The 16,568-nt window shown below is 47.6% G+C and overlaps 1 protein-coding gene across 1 annotated transcript; it reads left to right on the forward strand.

Moving 5' to 3' along the window:
* Positions 1–8,114: 8,114 nt before the first annotated feature.
* LOC310800059 (deoxyribonuclease-1-like) lies at positions 8,115–16,296 on the forward strand (the record flags this gene model as incomplete). Its single annotated transcript, XM_083662645.1, has 8 exons — positions 8,115–8,255; positions 8,412–8,500; positions 8,689–8,775; positions 10,090–10,205; positions 11,527–11,639; positions 13,341–13,495; positions 14,571–14,664; positions 16,246–16,296. The coding sequence occupies 8 exons, from the start codon at positions 8,115–8,117 to the stop codon at positions 16,294–16,296; spliced, it is 846 nt and encodes a 281-aa protein (XP_083518771.1).
* Positions 16,297–16,568: the final 272 nt, after the last annotated feature.

Below are 16,568 nucleotides of genomic sequence, written 5' to 3' on the forward strand. Positions count from 1 at the left end.
CTGTTTTTACCTCAATATTCGAATGGCCTAAATCAATAGTGTGACTAAATCAATCTAACTGTGACTTAGGCCATTTTATTTTTGCCTAAGTCACAAGACAATGCGACTTAGGCCATTTTACAAGCTTTTAAAATGGCATCTGCATCAAGGAAAAATAAACACTTCAACATAAATGAAGCTCTTTGTATGTACAAACTGCTAGTGGGTTGGTTACGGGTGTAGCCTCAGCAAGTGGGACACCGATTAGAATGAAGAGGACCAGAGGAACATATGCCAAGGGTGTTTATTTAAAGCAGATCCCTTGATGATGATGTACAAGCAGATGCAGATGTACAAGCAGATGATTTAGGCTTCAAATAATGCATCTGTACATGGCAATCAATAGGGAAGAACGAAAGCAGCCTCCTCCACTGCTGTCTGGAGCACACACTGAGTGTGAAGGCTCTTAGAGCCTCTTAAGTGCAGGTGTGTGGTGATCAGTCCAGAATTAGGTGCAGGTGTGCTAGGGGAGGGAAAATGGCTGGAGGTGAGGGAGTGATGGGTTATGGGAATTGGAGTCCGAGAGTCACTTTTGTACAGCCGCCCCCATATTCACTAGTGAATATGTATACTAAGAAAAGTGACTAGAGGCAGAGGAATTGAAGGTAAGGAGAGTAAATGAGGCAAACCGTTCGGCTGTCATGGCCGCCCCATAGCAGGGTGAAATGGGGCAAGCTGCATGGCCGGTGGAAAAAGAGCCAAGACGGCAGGGCTGAAGGGGCCATCTGGTCCGGAGGGCATCCAGGAGGCAGAGCAGACAGGTTGAGCAACCCCGGATCATGTCCCAGACACTGATGCCACAGACAGGACCTTTCCGGAGGCCGACCTGGATGCTGGTGACGCCGGCAGGTATACTCAGGGGGCCGGCCCGGATATTGTCGACTCCGGCTGGACTGTTCTGGAGGGTGCCGCCGAGTGATGGGAGCCACGGAAGATTGGCGCCGAGGGATGGGCGCCAAGGGAGCAGATGGAGGTGCGGGGGCCACCAGAGCAGGGGCTGCAGGGGGGCACCGGGACTGTAGCTGGGGGGGCCACCGGGACTGACGGTGCGGGGGCACCGGGACTGGCAGTGCGAGGGGCACTGGGACTGGCAGTGCGGGGGGCACTAGGACTGGAGCCAGGGGGGCCACCGGGACTGGCGGTGCGGGGGGCACCGGAACTGGCAGTGCAGGGGGCACCGGAACTGGCAGTGCGGGGGGCACTGGGACTGGCGGTGCGGGGGGCACCTGGACTGGCGATGCGGGGAGCACCGGGACTGGCGATGCGGAGGGCACCAGGACTGGCAGTGCGGGGGGCACCAGGACTGGCAGTGCGGGGGGCACCAGGACTGGCGCCAGGGGGCCCACCAGGGCTGGCGATGCGGGGGGCACCGGGACTGGCAGTGCGGGGGCACTGGGACTGGCGGTGCGGGGGGCACCGGGACTGGGTGAGGCACAGGGAGCGCCTGGACTGGGTGAGGCACAGGGAGCGCCTGGGCTGGGTGAGGCACAGGGAGTGCCTGGGCTGGGTGAGGCACAGGGAACGCCTGGACTGGGTGAGGCACAGGGAGCGCATGGACTGGGTGAGGCACAGGGAGCGCCTGGACTGGGTGAGGCACAGGGAGCGCCTGGACTGGGTGAGGCACAGGGAGCGCCTGGACTGGGTGAGGCACAGGGAGCGCCTGGGCTGGGTGAGGCACAGGGAGCGCTTTCCTTGAGTACAAGCATCCCTCTACCGCATCAAGCCTCCTCAAGAGGTGTCTCAAATAGTCCATGGTGTCTCGTGCAGGTTGACCATGCTGCCGCTCAGGTGTAGGCCCAACTACATGGGGATGGTATCGTTGTGGGGGAGGGGGGTGCGATGGTGGATGATATCCCCACAACTGAAGGTATGGAGGTGCCCTTCTTCCCCCTACTGGCTGCTGGTTCCTCTGGTCCATTCCCACTTGCTGAGGCCCATCTGGGCTCGAAGGACCATGTACATGCAGCTGGATAGAACGCTCATCCATAGGGACTTGAGACTTGACTTGGACTTGCCCCTCAAAAACTTGACTTGGACTTTCCCCTCAAAGACTTGACTTGGACTTGCCCCTCAAAGACTTGAGACTTGACTTGGACTTGCAAAAAATTACTTGTGAGCTGTGAAATTGTTTGAAATGTTAAAGGGTTAGTTAAAACCCAGCAAAGAGCTGGAGGAAGAAGTGAGGAGAGGCACATGCCTCCTCAGTGTTTGATTTAATTGACATTGATTTGATTTAAGAAGGATTTACGTTTAAATTACAATTTGTTAAGAGTGACCCAGCAAAGAAGAGCTGGAGGAAGAAGTGAGGCACATGCCTCCTCAGTGTTTGATTTAACTGACATTGTTTGATTTAAGAAGGATTTAAGTTTAAGTTTAAATTACAATTTGTTAAGAGTGACACAGTAAAGATGAGTTTGCTTTATTAAATGAAAGTCAAACTGCCCTCTGTCTCCTGAGTCTCTATCTATTTGCTCCACTAGCGTTTTAAACTGTTTGTGGTCACAGAAGTGGGAATAAAAGATGTGCAGTGTTTTGCCTAAGTCAGGTTTAAAATTGCCTAAGATGCAACGGCATGTTCATAAATTGGCCTAAGTCATTTAATCCACTTATGCAACATGATTTGACATACAGCGTTATTTGTATGTTAATAGTCATATATTGTCATAACCTTTTTGTGTGAAATGATTAAGGAATATCATATACTCTCTATTTGGTTCAGTTTTTTGTGTCTCCTGAAAAACTTGAAAATATGACTTAGGCCATTAGTTTAGCAAGGCGACGATATTAGAGTTTATTATTCAGCAAATAGCTTCATTCAGTAATAATGCCAACTAATGTCCCTCTCACCTCATGCAGTTTGCATCTTATAGAGGGCTCTCAGGTGATGTACTGCCCTCTAGAGGCCATACTGGAGGTCATCAGCTCTTGGGCTGTTGTCCAGCAGCTGGTTCTGTTTCTAAACTTTAACAAAGAGTATAGAAGGCAATAGATGAAACCTTGGTGGTGTTTAAATTACAATTGGGGGCAAGGCCTTTTATGCCCCCACCCCGAAAAGAAAATATGAAATTGGCTATTAACGGCTAACGTTAGACACAGTGCGAACTGGCCAATTGAAAGCGATGCATACATTCACGGTGAATCTGCCTGTGTGGTTGACCTAGTCCAACAAAACAGACACATTTCTTATTAAAAAGAAAATACAATTTCCACCAGTGCAACTGCCTAGCTACTTTTCAAGTTGTATAATCAACGTCCTGAAAGGCAATGGGGGGAGGAGAGACTTGAAAAGCATGTTGGCAGAAATCACCAAACGACTGAAACTTGCCTGGTGTCTGTCTCTGAAATCACCAAACGACTGAAACTTGCCTGGTGTCTGTCTCTGAAATCACGAAACGACTGAAACTTGCCTGGTGTCTGTCTCTGAAATCACCAAACGACTGAAACTTGCCTGGTGTCTGTCTCTGAAATCACCAAACGACTGAAACTTGCCTGGTGTCCGTCTCTGAAATCACCAAACGACTGAAACTTGCCTGGTGTCTGTCTCTTAAATCACCAAACGACTGAAACTTGCCTGGTGTCTGTCTCTGAAATCACCAAACGACTGAAACTTGCCTGGTGTTTGTCTCTGAAATCACCAAACGACTGAAACTTGCCTGGTGTCCGTCTCTGAAATCACGAAACGACTGAAACTTGCCTGGTGTCCGTCTCTGAAATCACCAAACGACTGAAACTTGCCTGGTGTCCGTCTCTGAAATCACGAAACGACTGAAACTTACCTGGTGTCTATCTCTGAAATCACGAAACGACTGAAACTTGCCTGGTGTCTGTCTCTGAAATCACCAAACGACTGAAACTTGCCTGGTGTCCGTCTCTGAAATCACGAAACGACTGAAACTTACCTGGTGTCTATCTCTGAAATCACCAAACGACTGAAACTTGCCTGGTGTCTGTCTCAGAAATCACCAAACGACTGAAACTTGCCTGGTGTCTGTCTCTGAAATCACCAAACGACTGAAACTTGCCTGGTGTCTGTCTCTGAAATCACCAAGCGACTGAAACTTGCCTGGTGTTTGTCTCTGAAATCACCAAACGACTGAAACTTGCCTGGTGTCCGTCCGTCTCTGAAATCACCAAACGACTGAAACTTGCCTGGTGTCTGTCTCTGAAATCACCAAACGACTGAAACTTGCCTGGTGTCTGTCTCAGAAATCACCAAACGACTGAAACTTGCCTGGTGTCTGTCTCTGAAATCACCAAACGACTGAAACTTGCCTGGTGTCTGTCTCTGAAATCACCAAGCGACTGAAACTTGCCTGGTGTTTGTCTCTGAAATCACCAAACGACTGAAACTTGCCTGGTGTCCGTCCGTCTCTGAAATCACCAAACGACTGAAACTTGCCTGGTGTTTGTCTCTGAAATCACGAAACGACTGAAACTTGCCTGGTGTCTGTCTCAGAAATCACCAAACGACTGAAACTTGCCTGGTGTCTGTCTCTGAAATCACCAAACGACTGAAACTTGCCTGGTGTCTGTCTCTGAAATCACCAAACGACTGAAACTTGCCTGGTGTCTGTCTCTGAAATCACGAAACGACTGAAACTTGCCTGGTGTCTGTCTCAGAAATCACCAAACGACTGAAACTTGCTTGGTGTCTGTCTCTGAAATCACCAAACGACTGAAACTTGCCTGGTGTCTCTGTAACAATCTGCAGGTCACAAAGGTCACTTTCAGGCCTCCTGCGTCTTAAAGGAACAGTTCACCCAAAAATGAAAACTGTCGTCATCGTGGTCTGACCATAGAGGAGGACGAGCCAGGATGGGAAGATGGGTCAAACGCAGAGGACTAATTTCACGGTGCCTCCAATTGCATGTGTGTACTTGCTGACATGCATGTGTGGTGTGTTTTTTTGAACATTTTGTTTTTATTTTCAAATGCATTGTAACAAATGTGCAAAATACAACATAGAAAAGCATCAAACCCAAAAGAAATCCCAAATCCCCAAAAATCCCAAGAAATCCCAAAAGAGGAAAGCAGTCAGCATTGACTTCAGTACAGAACAACTGAAGTCAAAGCTGACTGCTTTTCTCTCCAGTTGTGCTGGCAACCTCCCCGTGTGTTATATGATGGACAAACTTCTCCTGTGGTTCAACTGGCATGATGATGCAGTCTGGTCCACAAATTGGGAAAGCGAGACTGAACCTATTGCTGTATCAAACTTTCACAAGAAGGGCTCATGAAATAGGAACCGCAGATTAATTCATCAAAGAGGAGCCCAACACTTTCCTCAGAAAGAAATAGAAGTCAAACAAATCCAATGTTTAATAGCAGCTGTGGTGTGGGCCTCAGTTATGTGTTGATGGTTAATTACTGTCATTGTATTTTAGGCTACTGGGTGCGCGTAAGCCACACAAGTTATAATAAAATTACGCACGCAAAGGCAGCACTTTCTTTGCGCGTGTAATGATATTATAACTTGTGCGGTTTATTAATAGCGTGATTGTGTCACGCGCTACGTCCTGCCGGTGAAACCCCCTCGCTGTCAGGTGAAAAGAAGCGGCTGGCGACTGCACATGTATCAGAGGGAGCATGTGCTGGTCTCTTTGTCAAGGACGCCCCTGATTACAGCATACACAACTATTACAATGACAAAACTTCACCTCAGATCACCTCCTCTGCTCTCTCCTCCCCTCCCCTCCCCTCCCCTCCCCTCCCCTCTCTCCTCCTCTCCTCCCCTCTCCTCTCCTCTCCTCCCCTCCCCTCTCCTCCCCTCCCCTCCCCTCTCTCCTCCTCTCCTCTCCTCTCCTCCCCTCCCCTCCCCTCCCCTCTCCTCTCCTCCTCTCCTCCCCTCTCCTCCCCTCTCCTCTCCTCCCCTCCCCTCCCCTCTCCTCTCCTCCCCTCCCCTCTCCTCCCCTCCCCTCAGCTCCAGTCACATGGCCTGACAGGTAAATAAAAGGGTGTCTGGTGGAGCACAGGGACTCACGCATGCAGCCAAGCCTCTGTGCTCTCCAAACAACCTATGTCACCAAACGAGGACAAACACAAACACGCAAACACAAGGTAAGGTAAGCCGAGCACATCAACACGGCAGCAATAGGGTTTGCCCTAACTTACATTATGGGTGATGACGAGTACAGTTAAGTTGAATATTTGAGATGATGTTGGCAAATTTGGAGGTATAAAATGTGTTTTTATTTGTTTGTTTGTTTGTTTGTTTGTTTATTTATTTATTCAGAATTAAGATCCTCAAAGCAGCTGTATGCCAGTATAAGTGACTGGGTTTGTCTCTTTGTATTCAAGTCCTGTCTTGGTAAATCCAAGTCATTCAATACTTTCAGTAGCTGACTGTAAAACAGAACTTGCAGCAAAAGTTGTGGGAGAAATCGGCAACACTTTATATTAAGTTAGACATATTCACCATTAACTAGTTGCTCATTAGCATGTATATTAGTAGCATATTGGCTGTTTAATAGTCATTATAAAGCACTTATTAATCCCTTATTCTGCATGGCCACATTCTAGTACTAACTAGGCATAATGACTGTTTATTGATAGTGTTCTACATGAATTACAGTCTTAATATGCTTTAGTGGTACTACCACCTTATAAGGCCCATACTGAGCTAAGCATATTAAAGACTGTCGTTCATGTACAACAATGTCCTTACTTATTAATACAACTCTTAAGTTAATGGCCTAGTAGTTGTAGAATATGGCCATGCAGAATAAGGCATTAATAAGTGCTTTATAATGACTAATTAGCAGCCAATATGCTACTAATATACATGCAAATAAGCAACTAAATGGAGAATATGTGTGCCTTAATATAAAGAGTTACCAATACTTCATATTAAGTAACTGACTGTAAAGCAAAACCTATGGAAAAAGTTGTAGAATAAATCACATGTTTAACCTATTCTAACGGCAGAAGTAACAAGTGAAGCTGCCAGATTCTCCTCATCAAAAGACGGTGAATGTGAAGCTGCTGCTTTAAGGGTCCATATTTTCCTAGGCCTTGTCTGAGAATCCATTTGACAGCCGCTCCCACAGGACAGTGGAAGTAGGCCAGCAGCATAATAGCTGAAATTCCCTCGCTGCAGAATGTTTCATGATGCCTCTGTGAAAAAAAGGTCATGTTAAGTACAGCAAGTTCTCCCAGACAGCCACACTTCAGATAAAGCCACCAGCTGTAGTGGACTTAAAGTAGCGTTTTGCGTCCCGTGTCCAGGGTGCAGCTGTTGTCTCCCTCTCTCGCTCCCACAGTCAGCCTGAGATAACGCTTTTTGGAGTCATATACAGATGATCATATTTGTGCCAGATCTTTTTTGGCATTTTCCCCAAGGTTATATCTACACCTAGCCCCCATCAACACAAGGTTATATCTACACCTAGCCCCCATCAACACAAGGTTATATCTACCGCTAGCCCCCAACAATCAACAGCATGTGTTTTCACCTCGAGACGCACCATATTGGATTTTTGGCGATATCTGATATGCTGACAATTGGTATCCACCTGTAGTGGAATTAACACAGTATACCTGTTTTTATCGTGAAAGCCCACTGGCAGATACAGAAATGAATACAATGCATTTCAAAATGTACACATTCACTGAGCAAAATAAGAAAAATACTTATCAAGTAATACAAATCTAAGATTCATCCTACAGTACTTAAGCACAGGCTTGAGACAGTCCGGACACCACAACCAGGGACAATATGACCTATTTCGCCAATAAATCATGTAACCTCTGTCCATGTGACCATGTGAAAGTAAGTGATTTGATCAGCCTGTCATATCGTCAGAAATGTCCGTTTCGGGCTGATATTTCATTTATAAAAGGCTTTATCGGCCGATACCGATGACATACTGATATCACTGTGCATCCCCTAGACTTACTAATGACATCACACTATGATTTGGATTTCATATACGAAAGGTTTTATGGTTTATAATCAAAGTCGAGACAAAAATAAAAAACATGCTTTTGGAACGGTGACTTTTCTGTAGTATCCTATGTTTTCACCTTTGTACAAAATGTCCTGAGCCTGACCTGTGACCTCCTGGTGACCTCCCAGGATGCGTGTGCTGCTCTGTGCGTTGGGCCTGTGTGTGGCTCTGCTGCAGCTGGCCGGCTGTCTGCGGCTAGGAGCCTTCAACATCAAGTCCTTTGGGGACAAGAAGGCCTCCAACACCACCCTGATGGAGCTCATCAGCAGGGTCTGGATACACTGATACTCTTTATTTTACACCCCCCTACTATCAGCACGGTCTAGATACACTGTCTTTATTTTACACCCTCTACTCTTTTTTCTTTCCTGCAATGTCGGCCTATAGAGAGTCAATGAAATGTTGTGTTGTTTTGGTCTGTCGCAGATTGTCCATCGCTATGACATCATTCTGATCCAGGAGGTCAGAGACAACGATCTGTCAGCGACCAACAAACTCATGGAGCATGTGAACAAGTTAGACTACATACCCTTTAAAACGCACAAAAACATCTACACACAACTAAGTGGAAAGTGGGTTTCTTCAGGGATGTTTGGAGAAAGTGGGGATGTTCACACTATCATTGTATGTTCACGATCGATAATAACAGTTATTATTACTTATATGATTGTGTGTGTGTGTGTGTGTGTGTGTGTCTCCTCAGAGGTTCTCCTGAGTTCAGGTACCGCCACATCGTCAGTGAGCCTCTGGGCCGCAGCACCTATAAAGAGAGATATCTCTTCCTCTACAGGTACACACAGAGATATATCTTCCTCTACAGGTACACAGATATATATCTTCCTCTACAGGTACACACAGAGATATATCTTCCGCTACAGGTACACAGATATATATCTTCCTCTACAGGTACACACAGAGATATATCTTCCTCTACAGGTACACAGAGATACTGTATATCTTCCTCTACAGGTACACACAGAGAGATATCTCTTCCCCCCTACACCCCCCATATCCCCCTAGCCACTCCCCGTACACCCCCCCAAAACACTCCCCCTATCCCCCTAGCCACTCCCCGTACACCCCCCCAAAACACTCCCCCTATCCCCCTAGCCACTCCCCCTACAGCCCCGCCCCAAATCCCCATACACCCTCCAAACACCCCCCATATCCCCCTAGCCACTCCCCCTACACCCTCCAAACACCCCCCATATGTCCCTAGCCACTCCCCCTACACCCCCCATATGCTTCTAGCCACTCCCCCTACACTCTCCAAACACCCCCCATATGTCCCTAGCCACTCCCCCTACACCCCCCATATGCTTCTAGCCACTCCCCATACACCCTCCAAACACCCCCCATATGTCCCTAGCCACTCCCCCTACACCCCCCATATGCTTCTAGCCACTCCCCCTACACCCTCCAAACACCCCCCATATGTCCCTAGCCACTCCCCCTACACCCCCCATATGCTTCTAGCCACTCCCCCTACACCCTCCAAACACCCCCCATATGTCCCTAGCCACTCCCCCTACACCCCCCATATGCTTCTAGCCACTCCCCCTACACCCTCCAAACACCCCCCATATGTCCCTAGCCACTCCCCCTACACCCCCCATATGCCCCTAGCCACTCCCCCTACACCCCCCATATGCTTCTAGCCACTCCCCATACACCCTCCAAACACCCCCCATATGTCCCTAGCCACTCCCCCTACACCCCCATATGCTTCTAGCCACTCCCCCTACACCCTCCAAACACCCCCCATATGTCCCTAGCCACTCCCCCTACACCCCCCATATGCTTCTAGCCACTCCCCCTACACCCTCCAAACACCCTCATATGTCCCTAGCCACTCCCCCTACACCCCCCATATGCCCCTAGCCACTCCCCCTACACCCCCCATATGCTTCTAGCCACTCCCCCTACACCCTCCAAACACCCCCCATATGCCCCTAGCCACTCCCCCTACGCTTCTAGCCACTCCCCCTACACCCTCCAAACACCCCCCATATGCCCCTAGCCACTCCACCTACCCCCCTTAATCCCGACTCTCTAGCACCTTCCTATCCATATGGCCCCTCTTCCGTGTCTCTTTCCTGTGCAGAGAGCAGATGGTGTCAGTGGCTAAGAACTACACGTATGACGACGGCTGTGAGTCCTGTGGAACAGACACCTTCAACAGAGAGCCCTTCGTGGTCATGTTCTCCTCCAAATACACTGGTAGGCTCAGGGGTGTAGCACATATACATAAGCAGTCTCTGTGGGCCCCCTTCCTCTCTTGATCCATGTCTCTCATGCATCTTTTGACATTTTGGGCCCCTCCCCTGCATTGGGGCCCCGGGTAGTCAGTCAGGGTAGTTTTCACTTGGAACAAGATGGCTGTTTACTTGTCTTGTACTACTGTACATTGTATTGGATAAAAGAAACGCACATCTTTCAAAACCTTGTTGTTGTAACATACTTTATTGCTCAATTGTAGGCTAATGTGAAATGTCAACCAACATAGGTAGGTTTAAAGGGATTGTTCCTGTCTGTGTTTGTGTCTGTTATCTTGTTTTTTTAAATGCTGCCATTTTGGCCAGGTCTTGCTCGAAAAAGAGATCACTGCTCTCAAGTGACTACCTGGTAAAAAAAATAAAGGTAAATTAAAAATAACAAATAAATAGTTCGCCATTTTTCAAGCCAAGCCATATTTGCTACTTACAGTACCAATGATTATGTTGATTGTGAAGAGTTCTTTCTCAGCACAGTCCATGCTGTTCCTCATAGTAGCTGTGGAAAGTTGGCCAAATACGAATGCAAGGTCAATGGTGTCACGCTCCTGTCTGTAGCTCACTGAAATGTGCTTTGTGTGACTGTGTGTGTGTGTGTGTGTGTGTGTGTGTGTGTGTGTGTGTGTGTGTGTGTGTGTGTGTGTGTGTGTGTGTGTGTGTGTGTGACTGTGGAGGACATTTCAGTGAGCTACAGACAGCTTGTACAGACAGGAGCGTGACCCCATTGACCATGCATTCGTATTTGGCCAACTTTCTAGAGCTACTATGAGGAACAGCATGGACTGTGCTGAGAAAGAGCTCTACTCATCAACATCATACTAGCAAAACATTGAGTTAAAAACATGTGAAGCGTTCTGTTAGCAACACAGTGTTGCCATATACTTCATTAGGCCTATCAGTGAACAGCAAATAGGCACATACTGTAGTGATAAGAGTAGAACTCAATACAAAATTGCTACGAGCAAAGAGCCAAAAATGAGATAAGTGAAGCTGGATACGCTTTGTGTTCACCACTGCACAGGTGAAGAGGACTGACTTGGAAGTGAAGCGAACTCAGACCACCTCCCGAGGAGGTCTGAGTCTGGTTCACTTCAGAGGGGGCGGAGTTCTGTTGGAACGTTCACATAATGTGCAAAGAAATGCTGACTAGAGGTCTGAGTTGAGTGAGTTCACTTGGGAGGGCTGAAAGGGACCAAGTGTGAACACAGCCTAAGTATTATGTGAGCCTAAGAAGGTTCCCTCTCTCCTCTCCTCCCTTGTTTCCCCAGCGGTGAAGAACTTTGTGCTGATCCCCCAGCACACCTCTCCAGACTCGGCTGTGGAGGAGGTGAACGCTCTGTATGATGTGGTGACTGATGTCCGCGCCCGCTGGAACACCAATGTGAATACAGACGGTTTTCATGGAATTGTGTTAGCGAGCGAACAGTTTGAAACCTACTGTAGCTTATCTCCTGTCAGCTATTGTGTTTGCATCTTATGGTGCATTCATGTGCTCCTCGGATAGAACGTATTTACCAGTGGTGAAGTGGTAATTACGACAGGACACCGCTCAAGTGCTCTTGGTCGGAAAGAGCAACAAACATGGATGCTTGTTTTCTCGTGGCTGGTGTTTTCTTATTAAAAGCAAGTAGTGGGTCATTATGGTAGCTACATCGGCCATAATGTGCAACTACTCAAAATAAATTATAGCTACTATGAACAGAATAACACGATATAAAACCTTTTACAGTCAATTGGTGCCATACTTTCCACCATTCTTGTAGTCCCGAATCCTTACGCAACGTCACAACGTCGGAAACTCGTGTAGCATCGAAATTTCCGAAATTCCCACTCGTAAATATGACATTGTTCATGTGCTCACAACTCGTATACGGTAAATACGATGTATCCAAGAAGCACATGAACGCACGAATAGACTGTATACAACACTGCAACAGGAAGTTAGCCAGGGGTAATTTAGAATGTTTATGTTGTCAAGTTGAAACTGTCTATAGCCTAGACACTCTCTGCTCAACCAGCACTATTTGGTATATGATTAAAGTCACTGTTCTTACGCTGCTCTGCCTGTAGGACATGTCCTTACCCTGCTCTGTCTGTAGGACATGTTCTTACCCTGCTCTGCCTGTAGGACATGTTCTTACTCTGCTCTGCCTGTAGGACATGTCCTTACGCTGCTCTGCCTGTAGGACATGTCCTTACGCTGCTCTGCCTGTAGGACATGTTCTTACTCTGCTCTGCCTGTAGGACATGTCCTTACCCTGCTCTGCCTGTAGGACATGTTCTTACCCTGCTCTGCCTGTAGGACATGTCCTTACCCTGCTGTGCCTGTAGGACATGTTCTTACCCTGCTCTGCCTGTAGGACATGTCCTTACCCTGCTCTGCCTGTAGGACATGTTCTTACCCTGCTCTGCCTGTAGGACATGTTCTTACCCTGCTCTGCCTGTAGGACATGTTCTTACCCTGCTCTGCCTGGACATGTTCTTACCCTGCTGTGCCTGTAGGACATGTTCTTACCCTGCTCTGCCTGTAGGACATGTCCTTACCCTGCTCTGCCTGTAGGACATGTTCTTACCCTGCTCTGCCTGTAGGACATGTTCTTACTCTGCTCTGCCTGTAGGACATGTCCTTACCCTGCTCTGCCTGTAGGACATGTTCTTACCCTGCTCTGCCTGTAGGACATGTCCTTACCCTGCTCTGCCTGTAGGACATGTTCTTACCCTGCTCTGCCTGTAGGACATGTTCTTACCCTGCTCTGCCTGTAGGACATGTTCTTACCCTGCTCTGCCTGTAGGACATGTTCTTACCCTGCTCTGCCTGTAGGACATGTTCTTACCCTGCTCTGCCTGTAGGACATGTTCTTACCCTGCTCTGCCTGTAGGACATGTCCTTACCCTGCTCTGCCTGTAGGACATGTCATTACCCTGCTCTGCCTGTAGGACATGTCCTTACCCTGCTCTGCCTGTAGGACATGTTCTTACCCTGCTCTGCCTGTAGGACATGTTCTTACCCTGCTCTGCCTGTAGGACATGTTCTTACCCTGCTCTGCCTGTAGGACATGTTCTTACTCTGCTCTGCCTGTAGGACATTGTGCTGCTGGGAGACTTCAACACAGGCTGCAGCTATGTGTCGGGCTCCGACTGGGACAAGATCCGCCTCTTCACCGACAAGACCTTCCACTGGCTGATCAGCGACGAGGCCGACACCACCGTGTCACACACCGACTGCGCCTACGACAGGTAACACACACCACATACATACAGGCTACAACCAGCCTACGACAGGTAACACACACCACATACATACAGGCTACAACCAGCCTACGACAGGTAACACACACCACATACATACATACAGGCTACAACCAGCCTACGACAGGTAACACACACCACATACATACAGGCTACAACCAGCCTACAACAGGTAACACACACCACATACATACAGGCTACAACCAGCCTACGACAGGTAACACACACCACATACATACATACAGGCTAGAACCAGCCTACGACAGGTAACACACACCACATACATACAGGCTACAACCAGCCTACGACAGGTAACACACACCACATACAGGCTACAACCAGCCTACGACAGGTAACACACACCACATACATACATACAGGCTACAACCAGCCTACGACAGGTAACACACACCACATACATACAGGCTACAACCAGCCTACGACAGGTAACACACACCACATACATACATACAGGCTACAACCAGCCTACGACAGGTAACACACACCACATACATACAGGCTACAACCAGAGGTGGGGACTCATTCTAGGCACATGGCTTTGACTCAATCAGACTTGAATCACAAGTTGAATTGGTTGAGACTTGAGACTCAACCTGAACCCCCCGGTGACTTGGCATTCAACTCATTAAATACTGTTTTCAGGATTTGTATGTGACGATTGAATTTATTGAAGTTGAAACTGATTATAGAAACTCATGATGCTATTACAAACTTATTTGTATCCCATTAAAACCATACTGCATTACAAAGTCCTAGATACATAAAGACCGCAATCTACTGCAGTATCGTTAAGTAGCCTACCTCATACAACCCATATCAAAATAATCTGAACTATCCATTTAAAACCATATTTCATTGAAAAGTCCTAGATATATATGAGTTTCCTTTAAGATATGAAATTGATAGCGGATTCTTGATTTGTTCTTATTTGACGTGGCGTTCTACATTTAGACTGGAGTGAGACTCGTGACTGGAAGGTTGACTCGGTCACACCTCTGCATAATAACACACTCTTGAGCCCATCGTCTTGCTCTACTTGTAGGCTTGTGGCCACGGCTGACATGATGAGGGGAGTGGAGCGTGCCACTGCCCAGGTCTACAACTACATGACGGACCTGCATCTCAGCCACAGTCTGGTAAGACCAAGTCGCTCTCTACAATCACACTGAACACCAATCTCAATTCAACTCAACTATTAACCCATTGATACCTGACGCAGCATTTGCGTGTATATCCCTCATTTGTGTGTGTATCCCTTTAAGACCGCGAACCGTCTTAAAGGGATACACACACAAATGCTGCATCAGGTATCAATGGGTTTAAGTCACGGGGCGTCCGGGTAGTGCAGCAGTAGATTCCCTGCCTACCAACCAACAGGAGGATCGCAGGTTCGAACCCTTGCGTTACCTCCGGCTTGGTCGGGCGTTCATACAAACACAGTAGACCCTTTTTCAACAGCAACCATTTTGAGGTGGTAAAGCAGGTGTAACCAATACCATTAACTCATTGAGTGCCATGGACGTCCTTCGACGTCCAATTAAATAGTGACGTAGAGTGCCACGGACGTCCTTCGACGTCCAATGCGTTTTTTGACGGTGGGACGCCGATCAAAGCCTTCCGCAGCTCCTGTACAACTATAGTAGCTATTGGAGGTCTATAACCTATTTTACAGAACCCTTAGGTGGCGACAGTGCTCTCCAGATTACAGAAATGTCAGGAATACACAGCCTGAAATAGCCTTGATCAAAGAGAACCCGCTCATGCTGCAGTCCAGAGCCATGTAGATTGTTCTGGCTGCAACTGACGGTGCGTGCGAACACAGTCAATCCGCGCACACAACTGAGTCCTTCTGCCTCTGTCTGTCTGTCAGCATAGTTTCTCCACATGATTAGCCGCTAGAAAAGCAGCAGCGCGACACTGAAAAGCCAAACCTTTCACTGCAGTCCGCGTGTGGCTTCTCCATGTTGCGCTGCCTGGGAGGCGGCGCACCAAAAGCATTCCGAAAATAGACGCTTGGTGCGAGGCTGTGTGTTACTAGTGTGGGGAGGAGTTTTCAGCTGAGGGGGGGGAGGGGGGGTGGGGCACGCAGGGCAGGACACAACTACACCACATCACTACATCAGAAAATATTATCTAGAGTCAGTGAATGTGCTTGAAATGCTGCATTTCACAAAAGGCTGAATATCTCAGCTTATAATTTGAAATGCCTGAAAACGCTGAAAACAACCTATCTTCTCCGGCTCATAACTAAAGAACGGAAAATGGTATCAATAAACTTTTTTTTGCTGATGATACAATAGAGTCTCCTTGTTCTTTTTGCGTGTTCGGTGTTTACATAGTAATATCACACAATATTCTGTGGGCCTCGAGAAATCACTGAAAACGCTCTGAAAACTCTGGCACTGGGAGCGTCCGTTCTCCAAAAGTGGCTGGCACTCAATGAGTTAATGATGGTTCCATTCCATTTAGGTGTTCCAGTGCCAGGGCCCTCGTTAATGTTATTGGTTATACCCGCTTTACTTCCTGCTTCACCACCTCAAAGCGGTTGCTGTGATAAGGGCCTATTGGCCGACCGGGACACCCTTACATGGAATTGGCCAAACACAATTGGGGAGAAAACAGGTTTAAATGGGATCAAAAAATAAATGAAATAAATCAAAAGTAAGTCGTGCCATAGGGAGGGTGCATGTGACAGTTGCCTCTTCCTCGCTCTGCAGGCACTGGCTGTGAGCGACCATTACCCTGTGGAGGTGAAGCTGACTGCCTGAGTCACATGATGCCCACAACCAATCAGCAAGCCCTCCATCTGAATCTCACCCACTGTTGGATTCAGTGTGGAATCACTCACTGATCTTAAACCAAATCATGAATTCCATGACTACAATAAAAGTCAGTCAAATGAAGTCCTTGCATTATTTAAATTCAGAACAACATGAACAGGGAGTCATATTGTTATTGCTGGGTTACTTATACCCTATCACGTGTCAACTATCACGTGTCCAGTTTCCTGATGATGGCCAGTTTTTCTTGGTAACACTAG

This window comes from Poromitra crassiceps (genome assembly GCF_964638095.1).
Source record: "Poromitra crassiceps genome assembly, chromosome: 29".
Lineage (NCBI taxonomy): Eukaryota > Metazoa > Chordata > Actinopteri > Beryciformes > Melamphaidae > Poromitra > Poromitra crassiceps.